Source organism: Grampus griseus, assembly GCF_964374135.1.
Source record: "Grampus griseus genome assembly, chromosome: 4".
NCBI lineage: Eukaryota > Metazoa > Chordata > Mammalia > Artiodactyla > Delphinidae > Grampus > Grampus griseus.
The window spans coordinates 49436752-49456224 of NC_138997.1; the positions used below are offsets into that span (position 1 = coordinate 49436752).

Sequence of the window (19473 nt, forward strand, 5' to 3'; positions counted from 1 at the left end):
CCCTGTTTTTGTTGTTTTATTTTGCTTTTATTTTTAGCACTCATCACCTTATTACCAGCTGTTCATTTGTTTATTGTAATGAAAGTAAGATGTAGAATGTAAGCTCCGTGAAATCAAGGACTTTTTGTTCCTTGCTGGAATTCTCAGTTTTAGAACACTACTTGCCATATATTATGTGTAGCAGTTTTTTGTGTGTAAAATCAGAAAACTAAGGTTATTAGAGTACCTACCTCATAAGGTAGTTTTGAGTCTTTAAGGAAAATTAAATATCAACTAGGACACATAATATATATCCTGGAAGGAGTAAACTTTAAGTCTTTTGTTATTTTCATTATAAGTTTTATATATAGTATTCACTGTGAAGCATGGGCACTAGATTATATCCATTGAATAAAATAGCTAATAGTTTATTTACAATATGTTAACATGTTTAAAATCTTTCAGATAGACTTATTTCATCCTTTCAACACCATGATGAGCTCAGTACTATTATCCCCATTTTATAAATGGGGAAAACTGAGGAAGAGAGGGGTTAAGTAACTTATCCAAAGTAACTGAGCTAGTTAAGTGTCAGGATCAGGATTTTACATCAATTCACTGGGTTTACAGTCACTCAAAATCACTGCTTTGCTGCCTCTCATGAGACACATACCTGAAATACTTTCACTAATCTTAGAATAAGTGTAAGAGAGAGCCAATCATTGATACCAGTTTAGGGGGAAGTAAGTGAAATTCATTCTGTCCACCACGGTCATCCACAGCTGATCCAAATCCCAGTTCATCCCTATTCCATGAAACTAGCTCTGTCTTCTAACTTCCTGTTTTCCTGGCACTATCGCCTCTAAATCATTTATGTTCAATCCTGTAGAGCACTGTTGGATTTTATTTTATACACTTTTGTTATCAGTATCCAATCATTTCTATATTCTATAAATTTCAGCCCTAAAATATGTCAGCCTTGTACCGAAACTCCTCAGTGGTCCTTTTGTCTGTCTCCTTTACCCCCTGCATAGATCTAGTTCTCAAAGCCTGGGAACACTGGCTCTTTTCTACTACATTTCCACTTTCTTATACTGTCCTTGTGCAGGCCCTTATTAACCTTCACCCAGCTATTGTAGTGGCTTCCCTAACAAAATCCCTACCTCCCATCCCTTCCCCAATCAATTCATATTAAAACACAATGCAAAACCTGACATAACCTGGTAAGTAGAGTCCAAAAATGAAATACATAAAAATTAGGATCACTGTTGGGAAGGTAAATGAAATGCTAGGGGTGAACATGTATAGCTGACTGGTGGGATTCTAGCTATCAGACTGTCTGATACAAACCCACCCCAATTCTGGTCTCTGTTTGGAGTCATGTGACAGTGGGTACAACCTCAGGCTTAAATAGTAATGTGTACGTTAGGCAGAATGAGCATCCTCCAAAAATGTTGACATTCTAATGCCTGGAACGGGCTAAGAGGTTAGCTCACATCACAAAGGGGAATTAAGGTTTCAGACAGAATAAAGGTTGCTAGTCAGCAGACCTTAAAGTAGAAAAACAATGCTGGATTATCTGAGTGAGGCCAAAGTAATCAAAAGAAGGGAGCAAAACAGAATCAGTCAGAGGATGATGTCACTAAAGAGAAAAGGCACAAAGAGACACAAAGTTGCCAGCTTTGAAGATGGAGGAAGGAGGCCTTGAGCCTAGAATGCTAGGCCACCTCTAGAAGTTGGAGTAGACAAGGAAGTGGATTCTCCCCTAGAGCATCCAGAAAGAACACAATCCTGCTGACACCTTGATTTTAGCCCAGTGAGACCTGTGTCTGTCTACCCAGTAGAAATGTAAAGCAGTAAGTTTAAGCCACTGCATTTGTGGTAATGTGTTACAGTAGCAATAGAAACCTAATACTGTAGGTTTCTGGGTTCTGTGACAGGCTGGAACTTCCCCAAGGAAAGGATCATTGAGTGAAAACATCTCACTGTTGATAGACTATCATCTCATTGGTCAGATCCAGGGAGAACTGGCCAGGAGATAACTGGGGTACATGTTAACTCATTTCCATGCTTCCTGGGAGTTTTCTATTCTCTTCCATTTCCTTCTGACCAGAAAGTAATTTAGCCTACCATCTGAGAGAAGGACTGGAGCAAGCCACATGGGATCCTTATCACAAGGGCATATAGGTATCATCACTGGATTTTACTGTAAGAAGAGGTGCTAACATTCATTGTGTTTTTACCACGTTAGGCAGGAGATATGCTAGGCATTTTTACATAGACTAACATATTTCACAGAACAGCCTTAATAACAAGGTACTATTTTGCTTAGATCCCAAGATTACTCTTCCTTGAGTACAGCTCTGAGTTGGTCATTCCTCTCCATGAATGTATTTCAATAGATACCCCATTACCTTAAAAAATAAGTAAAACTTTGGTGATCAAGTTTTCTAGTATTTAATTCCACTGCTTCAGTTTTATTGGATTACTCATTCTCCAGATATGACTGGAGATTTTCTAACTTCAGATATTTCTTCATGTTCTCTCCACTTAAAATTCCTCTCCAAATTCACTTATTCCTGTTAAAATCCTGCCCATCATTCATGGTCCACTTCAAGTAATAGTTCCTTTCATGAGGTTTTCTAAAAGCTCTCTTCCATTCCATGGGTTCATATGCTTTGTTTCAATCTCTTCCATGGCAATGATCACTACTGCTGCTATTGGTGTTGTATTCTTATTCTTATCTCTAATATCAGACCTCAGTTCCTTAAGTATTGGTGGCTTTCAAGTTTCTTGTATGTGCTTTATCATGTTATTTATTCTTATATTGTTTTAAAAACTAAGCCCTGTAATGCATTCTAAGTTTCCAATTCAGGATACCAAAGACACCACCCTCACTCATGCCAAAGGTGGGAGACGGAAACTTGCTCCCTTATCTTCACCTCTGCAAAAGCATTTGTTGATGACAGGGTGCTCAACTTGTGAAGGAAAAGCGAGGTGGAATGAGATGTGTGGAGGAAGAACGCCTCCTCTGGGACTTTGGTGAGTGTAGCACCTATATGGGCTACCACCCGTGTTGAAACCAAAGGCATCAAATTTGAGTGAGTCTATGAGGCCATCCTCTACGGCAATTTTAGTATTGGGGCAACTGACCCGTTGCCCCTATATCTTCTACTGATTTTGAATTTTCAACATCTGAAATGTTCCACTGATAGCATCCTAAGAGGTACAGTTAATTTCCTCTAGATAGTTAATCTATAGATGTCATGCAGAACTCTAGGTTTACTTTCTATTGACTTAAGCTCAAAACTGCACCCCTGCTTGCAAACATCAATATGAAACCAGATCAATGCTTTATTTAATAATGATTTAAAATGTCAACGGAAATGAGACCCAAAAAGCCTGAGAAATGAAATAAAAGTACTAATTTGAATACCATTTCTTCGTTGACAATGTTTCTAATGACATATCGGCAGTTTTCTTTAGTTCCAATAATCAGGGCAACTTCCTAAACCAGCCCAACAATATTTAATTTCTCAACTAAAACCACTACTCTGAATATGTAGCCCACCTAGTTTGAACGAATACTACAAACCATATTAAGTTAAAAAAAAAAACGCACTAATACACTGACCTTTTCTGACATAGATGAGTCTGTCAGTGCAGAATGGAAATAAAAGTGTCAAAGGAATAAAATTTCAAAAATATAAACGCCCAACAGTTCTGAAAGCCCATGATTCTCCAGAATAGGAAAATAGCAACGTAAGACAGTTCCTAGAATCCTATATAAGCGTTTTTATTCAACACAACATATATAGGCTCCAACCATTGCTCCCGGTATACAAACAGCTTTTCTAGAGGACCAAACTCGTTTTAGAGAATGATTATAACAATAGTTAAAGCATTCAAAATACTCTTTTTAGTAAAGTTTGTACCATAACAATGAGTATCATATTGTCTATCCCCACTAGATTAAAAGTTCCATAAGGGCAAGGATGTGTCGATTTTGCTCTTTATTGTATATTCAATACTGAACCCAATGCCTGGCACAGAGTAAGTCTTCAAGACATGTCCGTTGCAACTATGAATGAGTATCGTCAGCTGTGTTGGGAGAGGAGAGATGCATGAAGCAGTAAAGATTTCCCGAAAGTAAACCAAATGTTTTCAAAAGTCCAGAGTTAGGCACAACTTACCAAAATGTTTCACAATACAGACAGAAGAGGGACATGCTATTGCAAAAAGCAACAATTCTGTTAACGACATTTGTAAACATTGAGTGTTTAGGGGTCACAATGTGAAAATGATTTCGCCAGTGTCACTAGGATTATGCCAATATTTACTAGTGCCGTATCAAAGTCCAGATTGCCCTCTTCATAACCACATGGCACATTAAAGAACAGAGTAAGTCATTTACAATTCATTTGATATAGGATTTAATTATATAAATGAAAGTGAGCTCAACTGGTGTGAAAACATTAAGCAATACTCCATGGAATAGGGAATTGATTTAGAACAATCTCATGGCAAATTAAGTTCAGTATTTGTTAGGTTTGGAAGATGAGAAAGTGATTAACATACTCGCTTAACCAGTTCAGCTCCAGGTCTTCTCTTTGAATAAATGAATAGATGAATTTTTTTTAATCAGAAATATTTCAAGTAATCCACCTGAAAAATACATGGTGCAATGGCTTCCTCTACAGGTTACTTTGCAGTTTTATCCTCATATTTTAATTCTGAATTTCTTCAACGCCTATTTGGGCTTTTTCCCTTGCTTCTGTTTTGCCCAAGATTGAATATTCCAGCAAAAATGGTTCCAAAACCATTTTAAGTCTTGTGTAGTTGATCTAGTTTCCCAGTTTTCTGTCACTGCATTCTAACTAAAGCAGTACATAACACCCATGGATTCCAATGTGTTTCTGTGCAATCTCAGTTGTTTAAATAGCTTTAATTAAATCAGGAGATAAACTGTAGTTTCCACTTATACTATATTCACATGCACTCACGTTCTCAGCACACTGAATGAAACTCTACTTTCTTAATGAAGTGAGAAATCTGGAAAGTTAGAAACAAAATATTTTTTTAAATGTTCAGAGGTGCCCCCCTCGAATGCAGGCTCTCATTTTGCATGGTGACAATAAAACAAAAGTGACCTCTGCAGTTTTATAGGGAGAGTTTATTAAGTAAAGTTATTTCCTTTGCATTAAGAACAAAGGAGTTCTTATTTGAGTATTTTTTGTGGCTTGAAACCATAAGCTTTGGGAGAAAAAAGATTCTGTATAATTTCTTACTGTTTCTAAAAGGGGTGATTTTGTAAGCTTTTAGAAGTGATCTCAAAGATCATGAGGATACGACTGTGTACTAAATTCAGGAATCTAATACATACCATTATTTAAACTCCATTTGAATATTTTAAGGACAAAACAAACTCACTTCAAAAAGCTGTTCAGGGCTTTCCTGGTGGCGCAGTGGTTGAGAGTCTGCCTGCCAATGCAGGGGACACGGGTTAGTGCCCCGGTCCGGGAAGATCCCACATGCCGCGGAGCGGCTGGGTCCGTGAGCCATGGCCGCTGAGCCTGCGCTCCGCAACGGGAGAGGCCACAGCAGTGAGAGGCTCGCGTACCGCAAAAAAAAAAAAAAAAAAGCTGTTCATTATTTCAGTTATTAATTAGCCACAGTTATAAAGTTCTCTCACACTGAACTAAAATCTACTGCCAGCCTTTTTCCCCAGTTCTACCCAGGAGCAATATAAAACTCCACTGACATCCTAATACTACATCTTCTCACTACAGGAAGACAGCTCTACCCTAAATTTTTTCCCTGTGCCCTAATCTTCAGTCCCACTGAATACCATTAATGATTAACAGAAAATTTCTGCCTTATTTTGACCTTCTGAAACTGTGACAATATCCAACCTTGTAAACAAGTCAATAAATTACAGAAAATGTACTAGATATGAAGGTTCTCAGTCAATAGAGTATAAAAAGCCACTATCAATCCTACTGTCTTGTCCTAGTTTCCAAGATAATGTGCGATTTGATCATGCAGGTTTATCCACCTTCTTTGTGATTTTGATGGTATTTGAGTTGGTCCCTTATTAGAAAATGCCACTTAAAAAGGTCTTTGTCCCTCAATTCTGACTTCTCACCTTAGTTATATGCATTGAACAGTCCACCTGAAAGACGTAGGGTACAACAGCTTCCTCTACAGGCAATTTTCGCTGAAATCAGGCATTTTTAACATGAATTCTAACAAATCCCAAAGAGAATCTTTTTATTTTTTATATTTTTAATTTTTTTTGGCTGTGTTGGGTCTTCTTTGCTGCACGCAGACTTTCTCTAGTTGCAGGAGGCTACGCTTCATTGCGGTGTGCGGGTTTCTCACTGTGGTGGCTTCTCTTGCTGCGGAACACGGACTCTAGGCATGTGGGCTTCAGTAGTTGTGGCTCTTGGGCACTCTAGAGCGCAGGCTCAGTAGTTGTGGCGCACAGGCTTTGTTGCTCCATGGCATGTGGGATCTTCCCGGACCAGGGATCGAACCCATGTCCCCTGCACTGGCAGGTGGATTCTTAACCACTGCGCCACAAGGGAAGTCCCGAGAATCTTTTTAAAAGGAAAAAAAAACCAAAACAAAATCTTCCCCAGCCAGTATCCAGCCACTACCACCTCCACTCCAAACCATAAAACAAGAATTTCTACATATAAGCAATATCATATGATATAAAATAAATGACTAATAAAGACCTACTGTATAGCACAGGAAACTCTACTCAGTACTCTGTAATGGCCTATATGGGAAAAGAATCTTAAAAAGAGTGGATATACGTATAACAGAATCACTTTGCTGTACACCTGAAACACAATATTTTAAATCAACTATACTCCAATTAAAAGAAAAAGAATTCCTACTCTGCCTTATGTATATTCATTCATCCATGGAGCTGAGGCGAGCACATTTAGGGGGTAAAATGCATACCAGTAATTGCCATCATATCATCCAAGATGGATTTCCCAATATTTAAATCCAGGAGGATAAGTTACTAAATGTTAAAACCATTTAGAACAGGAACTGGGCCATTTCTATACTTCTTACATTTTTTTGGAAAAATATAGCATCAAAATGTTGGCAAATTTCCTAGACGTTCTTGCATAAATGATGAATCGGGGAAGAAAAACACTGGCTGCCTTCCACGCGTCCACCTATTGTATATGCAACAGGTGTGCTGAACAAGTGGGTCTCACCATCAATAAAGAACTCATCCCCTGTGCAAACTAGCTCTTCCCAACCACCCGAATGGACTTAAAAGTAGGTTCTATGATTTTTCTGATCACTCATATAAGGTCCTCTGGTCCTTTTGAACATCAAAATAACCACCTGTTAACAATCATGGGACTGTCTGGTTAAAGTCAAAAATTTGTAAATTCATTTAAAATTGAAGCTACTCCCCCAGATCAGGCATGTTTCAGTCCTATTGCCTTTAGTGGCAAAGGGAGGCATACACTTTCCTCTGCCTGTGCCTGTTCTCTTCTCCTTCCTGCTACTCTCTAGGCTGCTTTTAGTTCCTCCAGCGTTAACACAGGGAAAAGAAAAGCTAGTAGGACAGGTAAGCAGCAGCAAACACTCATTCAAATGGGCAGCTTGGTGAGATAGTGGTGTTTTCTCTGGTTACAGGAGATGTTCAGAGTTGATATTTTCTCTTCATGGGTTCTTTGGAGATCTCTTTCCCCATCATCCCTGGGGATCTCTCCATCCAGCTGGCACCTTAAGACCTCCCTTTGATTTTCAAGTTATCTGCATCTGCACAGAGGCGTCCTACTTTTGGTAGCCTGCTGCCTTCTAGATAAATGTCTCCCTACCTTAAAAAAAAAAAAAAAAAAGATAGGATGATTCCAGGACAGTTTGTTCTCCTGCTCGATCTATATCAGGTACACAGGCCACAGCAGAACTTCCCACTCACAACCCTCTCCTTTGTTGCCTCAGACCACTTAACCAGCCTTTCTAACCTCATAGATTTCTCCAGTCTGAATCAGACACCTGTCCATTGTACCCCACCTTCCAAGGGTCACCTATCAAGGTCTGAGTGTTTTCTTTGAAGCCCTCCTTACTATGCTTGAAGTAAGGAGATGCACTCTCACACCACTCTCCCAAACCCACCACATTGACAACTTTCTCCAAAACTTATTTTGCCTAATTTCCATCTTTTTCCTCAGCTGAATTCCTAAGCTTCCTTTAGAGAGTCTGGAAGTGGGTAATGAAGCAAGGGAGGCAACACCAGTGCTCACACCCCCCTTTTAAAGGCCCGCATTACTGGGCCTAGCTCTTCACTTCGGAAGGTAGATATATTCTCCATTTATTTTTTGTTCCTTGTTCTTTTGAGGCCTTGGGTGAAACTGAGGCAAAGAAAGGAAGGAGGAATAAAAAGCTTTATTTATTTGAGCATTATTATAAAGATGGGACCTAAGAATGATTGCTATATCAGTAGGTTCTGACTCACTAGTTGGCATACATATTTTGACTTACGTGCTTTCAGTATTAGTTCATTCTTTTTTTAAATTTATTGAAATATAGTTGACATACAATATTATGTTAGTTTCAGGTGTAGTACATAGTGATTTGACATTTGCATACATTATGAAATGATCACCACAGTAAGTCTAATAATCGTCTGTCCCCAAAGTTATGAAATATTATTGACCATATTCCTTATGCTGTATATTACATCCTCATGGCTTATTTTATAACCGAAGGCCTCTATCTCTTAATCTCTTTCACCAATTTTACCCACACCCCCAGTACCAGCGAGGAACCACCCATTTGTATCTGAGTTTGTTTTCATTTTGTTTATTTTTAATTTTTTTGATATAGACCATATATTTTTAATTTTTAAATTGTATTTACTTTTTATACAGCAGGTTCTTATTAGTTGTCTATTTCATAAATATTAGGGTACACATGTCAATCCCAATCTCCCAATTCATCACACCACCACCCCCTACACTTTCCCCCCTTGGTGTCCATACGTTTGTTCTCTACATCTGTGTCTCTATTTCTGCCCTGCAAACCGGTTCATCTGTACCATTTTTCTAGGTTCCACATATATGTGTTAATATACAATACTTGTTTTTCTCTTTCTGACTTACTTCACTCTGTATGACAGACTCTAGGTCCATCCACATCTCTACAAATAACTCAATTTCTTTTCTTTTTATGGCTGAGTAATATTCCATTGTATATATGTACCACAACTTCTTTATCCATTCATCTCTCGATGGGCACTTAGGTTGCTTCCCAACCTGGCTATTGTAAATACTGCCGCAATGAACATTGGTGTGCATGTGTCTTTTTGAATTATGGTTTTCTCAGCGTATATGCCCATTAGTGGGATTGCTGGGTCATACGGTAATTCTATTTTTAGTTTTTTAAGGAAACTCCACACTGTTCTCTATAGTGGCTGTACCAATTTACATTCCCACCAACAGTGCAAGAGTGTTCTCTTTTCTCCACACCCTCTCCAGCATTTGTTTGTACATTTTCTGATGATGCCCATTCTAACTGTTGTGAGATGATACCTCATTGTAGTTTTGATTTGCATTTCTCTGATAGTGATGTTGAGCAGCTTTTCATGTGCTTCTTGGCCATCTGTATGTCTTCTTTGGAGAAATGTCTATTTAGGTCTTCTGCCCATTTTTGGATCAGGTTGTTTGTTTTTTAATATTGAGCTGCGTAAGCTGTTTATATATTTTGGAGATTAAACCTTTGTCCGTTGATTCATTTGCAAATATTTTCTCCCATTCAGAGGGTTGTCTTCTCGCCTTGTTTATGGTTTCCTCCACTGTGCAAAAGCTTTTAAGTTTCATTAGGTCCCATTTGTTTATTTTTGTTTTTATTTCCATTACTCTAGGAGGTGGGTCAAAAAAGATCTTGCTGTGATTTATGTCAAAGAGTTCTTCCTATGTTTCCAAGAGTTTTACAGTGTCCGATCTTACATTTAGGTCTCTAATCCATTTTGAGCTTATTTTTGGGTATGGTGTTAGGGAGTGTTCTAATTTCATTCTTTTACATGTAGCTGTCCAGTTTTGCCAGCATCACTTATTGAAGAGACTGTCTTTTCTCCATTGTATATCCTTGCCTCCTTTGTCATAGATTAGTTGACCATAGGTGTGTGGGTTTATCTCTGGGCTTTCTATCCTGTTCCACTGATCTATATTTCTGTTTTTGTGCCAGTACCATACTGTCCTGATTACTGTAGATTTGTAGCATAGTCTGAAGTTAGGGAGTCTGATTCCTCCAGCTCCATTTTTTTCCTGCAAGACTGCTTTGGCTATTTGGGGTCTTTTGTGTCTCCATGCAAATTTTAAGATTTTTTTTGTTCTAGTTCTGTAAAAATTGCCATTGGTAATTTGATAGGGATTGCATTGAATCTGTAGATTGCTTTGGTTAGTACAGTCATTTTCATAATGTTGATTCTTCCAATCCAAGAACATGGTATATCTCTCCATCTGTTGGTATCATCTTTAATTTCTTTCATTAGTGTCTTATAGTTTTCTGCATACAGGTCTTTAGTCTCCTTAGGTAGGTTTATTCCTAGGTATTTCATTCTTTTTGTTGCAATGGTGAATGGGATTGTTTCCTTAATTTCTTTTTCTTTCATTATTAGTGTATAAGAATGCAAGAGATTTCTGTGCATTAATTTTGTATCCTGCAACTTTACCAAATTCATTGATTAGCTCTAGTAGTTTTCTGGTGGCATCTTTAGGATGCTCTATGTATAGTATCAGGTCATCTGTAAACAGTGACAATTTTACTTCCTCTTTTCCATTTTGTATTCCTTTTATTTCTTTTCCTTTTCTGATTGCTGTGGCTAGGACTTCCAAAACTTTGTTGAATAATAGTGGTGAGAGTGAACATCCTTGTCTTGTTCCTGATCTTAGAGGAAATGTTTTCAGTTTTTCACCATTGAGAATGTTTGCTGTGGGTTTCTCACATATGACCTTTATTATGTTGAGGTAGGTTCCTTCTATGCCCACTTTCTGGAGAGTTATCATAAATGGGTGTTGAATTTTGTCAAAAGCTTTTTCTGCATCTATTGAGATGATCATATGGTTTTCCTTCAATTTGTTAATGTGGTGTATCACATAGATTGACTTGTGTATATTGAATCCTTGGATCCTTGGGATAAATCCCACTTGATCATGGTGTATGATCCTTTTAATGTGTTGGTGGATTCTGTTTGCTAGTATTTTGTTGAGGATTTTTGCATTTATATTCATCAGTGATATTGGTCTATAATTTTCTTTTTTTGTAGTATCTTTGTCTGGTTTTGGTATCAGGGTGATGGTGGCCTCATAGATTGAGGGAGTGTTCCTCCCTCTGCTATATTTTGGAAGAGTTTGAGAAGGATAGGTGTTAGCTCTTCTCCAAATGTTTGATAGAATTCACCTGTGAAGCCATCTGGTCCTGGACTTTTGTTTGTAGGAAGATTTTTTTTTTTTTTTTTTTTTCAGTACATGGGCGTCTCTCTGTTGTGGCCTCTCCCATTGCAAAGCACAGGCTCTGGACGTGCAGGCTCAGCGGCCATGGCTCATGGGCCCAGCCACTCTGTGGCATGTGGGATCTTCCCGGACCGGGGCACGAACCCGTGTCCCCTGCATCGGCAGGCGGACTCTCAACCACTGCGCCACCAGGGAAGTCCGGAGGATTTTTAGTCACAGTTTCAATTTCATTACTTGTGATTGGTCTGTTCATATTTTCTATTTCTTCCTGGTTCAGTCTTGGAAGTTTATACCTTTATAAGAATTTGTCCATTTCTTCCAGGTTGTCCATTTTATTGGCATAGAGTTGCATTTAGCAGTCTCTTACGATGCTTTGTATTTCTGCGGTATCCATTGTTACTTCTCCTTTTCATTTCTAATGTTATTGATTTGAGTCTTCTCCCTATTTTCCTTGATGAGTCTGGCTAAAGGTTTATCAATTTTGTTTACCTTCAAAGGATCAGCTTTTAGTTTTATTGATCTTTGCTACTGTTTTCTTTGTTTCTATTTCATTTATTTCTGCTCTGATGTTTTATTTCTTTCCTTCTGCTAATTTTGGGTTTTGTTTATTCTTCTTTCTCTAGTTCCTTGAGGTGTAACGTTAGATAGTTTGAGATTTTTCTTGTTTCTTGAGGTAGGCTTGTATTGCTATAAACTTCCCTCTTAGAACTGCTTTTGCTGCATTCCAAGGGTTTTGGATTGTTGTGTTTTCATTGTACTTTGTCTCTAGGTATTTTTTGATTTCCTCTTTGATTTCTTTGGGACCTCTTGGTTATTTAGTAACGTATTGTTTAGCCTCCCTGTATTTGTGTTTTTTATGTTTTTTTCCCTGTAGTTGATTTCTAATCTCATAGCATTGTGGTCAGAAAAGATGCTTGATATGATATCAATTTTCTTAAACTTACTAAGGCTTGATTTGTGACCCAAGAAGTGATCCTGGAGAATGTTCCATGTGCACTTGAAAACTGTAATCTGTTTTTGGATGGAATGTCCTATAAATATCAATTAACTCTATCCAGTCTATTGTGTCATTTAAAGCTTGTGTTTCCTTATTAATTTTCTGTCTGGATGATTTGTCCATTGTGGTGAGGTGTTAAAAGTCCCCCACTAATACTGTGTTACTGTCAGTTTCCTTTATAGCTGTTAGCAGTTGCCTTATGTATTGAGGTGCTCCTATGTTGGGTGCATATATATTTATAATTCTTATATCTTCTTGGATTGATCCATTGATCATTATGTAGTGTCCTTCCTTGTCTCTTGTAATAGTCTTTATTTTAAAGCCTATTTTATCTGATATGAGTATTGCTACTCCAGCTTTCTTTTGATTTCCACTTGCATGGAATATCTTTTTCCATCCCCTCACTTTTACTCTGTATGTGTCCCTAGGTCTGAAGTGGGTCTCTTGTAGACAGCACCTATATGGGTCTTGTTTTTGTATCCATTCAGCAAGCCTGTGTCTTTTGGTTGGAGCATTTAATCCTTTCACATTTAAGGTAATTATCAATATGTATGTTCCTATTACCCTTTTCTTAATTGTTATGGGTTTGTTTTTGTAGGTCCTTTTCTTCTCTTGTGTTTCCCACTTAGAGAAGTTCCTTTAGCATTCGTTGTAGTGCTGGTTTGGTGGTGTTGAATTCTCTTAACTTTTGCTTGTGTGTAAAACTTTTGATTTCTCTGTCAAATTTGAATGAGATCCTTGCTGGATATTACATCCAGCAAGGTTGTAGGTTCTTCCCTTTCATCACTTTAAACATACCATGCCACTCCCTTCTGGCTTGTAGATTTTCTGCTGAGAAATCAGCTGTTAACCTTATGGGAGTTCCCTTGTATGTTGTCATATTTCCCTTGTTGCTTTCAATAATTTTTATTCATTTGATTACTATGTGTCTCGGCATGTTTCTCCTTGGGTTTATCCTGCCTGGGTCTCTCTGCACTACCTGGACTTGGGTGGCTATTTCCTTTCCCATGTTAGGGAAGTTTTCAACTATAATCTCTTCAGATATTTTCTCGGGTCCTTTCTCTCTCTCTTCTCCTTCTGGGACCCCTATAATGTTAATGTTGGTGCATTTAATGTTGTCCCAGAGGTCTGTGAGACTGTCCTCAATTTTTTTCATTCTTTTTTCTTTATTCTGCTCTGCAGTAATTATTTCCACTATTTTATCTTCCAGGTCACTTATCCATTCTTCTGCCTCAGTTATTCTGCTATTGATTCCTTCTAGTGTATTTTTCATTTCAGTTATTGTTCATCTCTGTTTGTTCTCTAATTCTTCTAGGTGTTTGTTCCTTAATTCTTCTAGGTCTTTGTTAAACATTTCTTGCATCTTCTCAATCTTTGCCTCCATTCTTTTTCCGAGGTCCTGGATCATCTTCACTGTCATTATTCTGAATTCTTTTTCTGGAAGGTTGCCTATCTCCACTTCATTTAGTTGTTTTTTCTGGGGTTTTATCTTGTTCCTTCATCTGGTACAAAGTCTTCTGCCTTTCATTTTGTCTATCTTTCTGTGAATGTGGTTTTCCTTCCACAGGCTGCAGAATTGTAGTTCTTCTTGCTTCTGTTGTCTGCCCTCTATAGTTAATCCTTTTTCTTATTTTATTTCTTTAATTTTCATTAAAGTTTATAGCATGCCATCAAATTTTGATCCATTGTGATAAAACAGAAAGGCACCAAAAAGTGTAATTGCATATAGGTATTGAGAAAAATGCTACTTTCACCATTGATGAGTCATGTGGAAGATCCCTTTGTATATATACATTTAATGCAACATTCATTTAAAAGGAAAAAGATACTTTTTTAATATATATTTCTGGTTCCTAGGTCGAGATTATGAGAAAGATAAAGTCTGCAAGGAACTCGCCAGCCTGGGAAAAGATGACTTCACATCTTTGTAAGTATGAGGTACTCGCTCACTCTCCTAGTTACCTGACCTTGAATGAAGCTAAGTGTGAGGTATTTTCAGTTCTGTGTCAGGGACTGAACTGATCTCCATTAAGATTAAGAGGATAGAGCCCCAGGGTCAAAGTGGGCAGAGATGTCAGGCAAATGGAGGACATCCAAAGATTCCAGCTGAACTATTGTTAATATGGTCTAAGAATTTGTTACAAGTATACTAATGAGTTGAGAAAACAAGTAAGCATAGTTTTCTAAGGTGAATTAAAAGGCAAATAGTACACGCTATGACGCTGCCAAACAAAGGCAGCAAGGTAAAGGAAAGGTTCATTTGGGGAGGCTTGAGAGAGGAAAGAACATGAGGCTGGTTTGATGGAACTCCCAAACCCAAGTTCTACTGTTACAAGATGCGTCTTTGTTCCAGATAAACTTATTTTTAAAGCCAATGTCATATTTTCACTAGTCAAGAACATGGGTGCAATATTCCACTAAAAAATTGAATAGATTTCATATTAAAATATGTGCAAATGTGAAAACTTTAAAAAATTCTGCATACATTGACTTCCATTTCTCCTCAGGTCAATGGTCCTATACAGCAGAAAATTTCCCAGTGCTACCTTTGAACAGATCAGTCATCTTGTGAATGAAGTTGTCTCCTTGACAGAAGCCTGCTGTGCTGAGGGGGCCGACCCTGACTGTTATGACAACGGGGTAGGATTGTGTGGTTGGCCATGTCTATGCTGGCCCATAGAAGGGGGTCAAGACAGGCCTTTACATCGTATCTTGGGGAAATTTTAGACAGCAACCCACCTACTCCAAGTTTGAGGGAGATACGAAGTCTATTATCCTAGAGTCCAAATTTATTCTGGTATAGTGAACCAATTCTGCCCATTAGTCCTACAAGGTTCAAATGAGAAAACTGGGGTGTGTATTATTAATTCATGGACCTCTTGAAATAATTCGAATATATTCTGTGTATCTTAGAAGCCTACCAATACCCATACCTGTATCATGCCAAGACTGGTACCAAGTGCCCTGGAAAAACTTAGTGTTGGTTCAAAAATTGCCCTGTATATACACACACAGTTCTGCATTTTCTACCTTAGATATACATGCAGAAATTAAAAATGCTGAAATGACAGTTTTCAAAATATAGACAACAGCTGAAAAATGTGAAACTACAGGTGTTTCTAGCAATTTACTGATACTGTCATCCGGAAGAATAAAAATGACATTTAGCTGCATCTTGATAAAGGCCTCTACAGACAAATGTCTCATTGCTCAAGACTTCAACAGTTAGCCAACAGACACAATGCTCCAAAGATCTAATTAGAATATATTCTATGACTCTTACCTATTAATTTCTTTACCTGGACCTTATCTACATTCTAAGAACGTTATCGTTTTCTCCCACCAACAACTCCACAAATAATATGTCATTTCAACACAACCTTCTGCACTATCTTAAAATAAACAAGCAAACTACCAACTACAATCAAAAAAACAGAACACATTTTTATTTCCATTTTGTTTTACATATTTGCTAACCCATCCCTCGACCAGAAATGTTTGGTCATGACCCATCCAAGACTGTTAGAGACAGATCATAAGAACAGAGATAGCATTGACATTTTTTGGATAACACCATTTTCCTGCTTTACAAAGCAATTTTTTTTTCTACAAATATGTTACTTTCTTTGTAAACTTTGTTTTTTTATTTGAAAGGAGGTAATAAAAAAGGAAAAATAGGAAAGTTGCCAGGGAAAGAAATGGGAAAAGATTCACTGTTTACTTTTGGTTTACATAAATGATTCATCATGTTGCTTTGCTTTCCTTCATCGATAGGAAAGATCTTTAGAAGTTTTATCTTCAAAAGATATCTTATAAAATAACTGTAAAGATGTCAAAATCATTTTCCCATGTAAATCCCCAATTTTTTCCATGGACTTATTTCTATTTCCATGGGACTATTTCTATTCCACATTTTTATTCCAGGTATCAAATTCTTTCCAAAAAGAACATTTTGTTGCTACAACTGCTTTGCTGGTACTCTTACCATGGGCTTAGTCCACCCACATGTATCTATGTACCACTGTTGAGGCAGTAAATTAAGTTGTACCAGTGCTTCAACCCATGATGCATAGGAGAATAAACTTTGGGACTTTGGGGAAAAAACAGGCCCTCAGGCCTCATCTTTGACCTACTGATCAGAATTTCTGTGTTATGCAGCCCAGGTATTTCTTTTTTTCTTTTTTGGCATTTCTTATTTTTATACACTGATGCAAAAGCAGGCTAAAGAACCATTGAGTAGGAGAATGCAAATCAATGTTGAAGACGAAAGCAGTCAAGGATTAAGAGCCTGTTCATTTAACAAAGGGAGGAGAGGAGGGAAGAGGGAGGTCCCCATTCTTAATGGTATTTAGAACAGAATACAGATGGGAGATCACATCAGAATCAATGGAGCTTTTTCAAATGACCTCCCTCATCCTTAGAGATGTTAATATCCCTGTGGATAAACACTGTACTAGAGGATCAAACCTCTAACAGCTGCAATCATATACAGTTAACTTGTTAATGAAGGTTCTCTTTTGGTCCTACTCTGAGTCTTAACATAAGACCCTGTACTAGCCTGTAACTAGAATAATGCAGCTTGTCATGGCCAGTTTGTTACTAAGGAGAATTTTAAAATTTAAGACTAAGATGTTATACTAAATGGAGAACTATAAGCCTGGAAACTTGCACATATGTGAGTTTACTTTTCTTTTCTCATTCTAGACTTCAGCATTGTCTGCTAAGTCCTGTGAAAGTGACTCTCCATTCCCAGTGCACCCAGGAACTCCCGAGTGCTGCACCAAAGAGGGCCTTGAAAAGAAACTCTGTATGGCTGCCCTGAAGCACCAGCCACAAGAATTTCCTACCTATGTAGAGCCAACAAATGATGAGATCTGTGAGGCATTCAGGAAAGATCCCAAGGGGTTTGCTGATCAGTAAGCTGCTTTCATCATATGTAAAACTTCAGGGCATAAAATAACATACATGTCTAATCTAACCCACTATTCTATATAAACACCTCTTATACCGCAACCCGGACAATTACCAATAACGAAAACTTGACTGTCACCCACAACATCCCATCTCTGTCAGTGCCTATTACAAATAGCTTTCTCAGATGGAGATGAAGTCAACTTTCCCAAACGTCCACCCTCTCTCATTCTAGTTCTAGTATCTGAAGCAGACTCACTTGGATCCCCTGTCCACATGACACGTTCAAATATTTGACAGCAGCTGTTGTGATTCCTCTTATGTTAGGGATCCTTGCACACTCCATCTGATAGAATTTTATTGCTGTGCACAAGTATTTAATTTCCAGTAGAGCATAAGAAATACAGTTTTTCATTCTTACAGTACATTCCCAGAAACACTTGTGAACATGACACTTGTTGTACCACATTACTGGACATTATTACTTTTACCTTCTTGTTTAACATTCATGAAGAGCCGATTATATATTGATTCTTTACTCTCAGAAGATCATAAAGTTGTAAAAAAATTATGATAATAGAAAAATATATATATACACACACAGAAGTCAAAAGCAACATCATTCAAACTGGCTTTAGAAGTATGAAATCAAGGTCGTGATTTCATAAAAGTTGGTTGGCTTGCCCATCCCTGTGAATTCAGGGAGGATTTTGCCTAAGATCTCAGTCTCTTTAGACACTTAGTGGCTTATGCTCACAAAAATTAAAATAATTTCAACAAACAAGCCTATACACAGCAATTGTCTAGAATAAACAGATAATGAAAGATAATTCCATTACCTTCATTTCAATTTTTTCCACCAACGTTAATAAGCAGCTACCATAGGCCATGCATATGGCAGATGCTAAAGGAATAAAGGGACAAATGACCCCTCCCAAGTAATCTACATGGAAATTTAGAAACGATTTTTTAAATGAAGATATTGATTAAAAGTGACTAGTATTATCACCCTTTCTCTAAATCCCTAGTGCTTTTTAGATATTATAACTATCAACTAACATGCACCCTTTTTCCATCAAAATACTTCTGAAAAAGACTGTTTCCCACAAATGTTTTGACCAATCCTATTTTTCCCCTCACAGATTTATGTATGAATATTCCATTAATTATGGACAAGCTCCTTTGACACTATTAGTCAGTTACACCAAGAGTTCTCTCTCCATGGTAGGGTTGTGCTGTACCTCACCAAACCCAACAGTATGCTTTTTGAAAGAGGTAAGTGTCATTTTGTTACATAGTTATGTTCTTTTTTCTTCTGCTTCTATTAATGCCGTTCCTTTCAAATAATGTTAGAAAGATTCCGATTCTGGAATCCGTAAACGTTTTTAAAATGTCTCTTTCGTATTTTGTTAATTGGAAAAAACACACAATCACCTCTGGGGAAAAAGTTCCGTTGGTCAGAATTCAGTTTTCTAGTCATCAGAAGGAGTCCAAATGGTCTCTTTTTGGCCATTCCTGCACACTGCTTTCAATGGATCCTGACCATCTAATGACATTCTCTCATTTATTTTCTAGAGACTTCAGCTTAAACATTTATCACTTCTCACCATAATGTCAAATAGAATCTGTTCACAATACTCTGCTTATGGGAAGGAGAAATCAAGGCTCAGGTAAAGATTTAGCACCATCAGCATGTATAGCTGTTTGTTTCTGCCCTATTGATCCATAATATTAGGATTCTCTAAGAAAATGTTTGTAATAGAAGATACAGACCATAGTGTTATGCTCCAATAATCCTCAAGTAGGGCTCAGTTATTTTTTCTTTTCTCCACACAAAATATGAATAAGGAACAAAACTTTTCTAAAACATAATTTGATTTTAATCAACCTTTTCCATATGCTCATATGGGAAGACTGGTAGACCACTAGAAATTATCTCCTCAGTATTCATATTAGCATGTATTACAAACACATAAGCAAAAACAATCGTTTTTATTCATCACGTGTTACTTGCTTTGCCTATGTTTTCCTTGGGAAAAAACTTCCTGAATTCTTGTTATATGAAGCTTTGTGCTCTATAGTGTACATCTCTTAAGC

The 19473-nt window shown here is 37.5% G+C and overlaps 1 protein-coding gene across 1 annotated transcript in view; it reads left to right on the forward strand.

Annotated features, from left to right (window-relative positions):
* The window catches only part of GC (GC vitamin D binding protein), a 40407-nt gene that overhangs the window by 4000 nt on the left and 16934 nt on the right, over positions 1-19473 (forward strand). The window contains exons 2-6 of the mRNA XM_082653773.1: positions 14323-14392; positions 14973-15105; positions 17170-17381; positions 18519-18651; positions 18952-19046. Of these exons, the coding sequence (XP_082509899.1) occupies positions 14323-14392; positions 14973-15105; positions 17170-17381; positions 18519-18651; positions 18952-19046 (643 nt within the window). The remainder of the gene's footprint in view (positions 1-14322; positions 14393-14972; positions 15106-17169; positions 17382-18518; positions 18652-18951; positions 19047-19473) is intronic.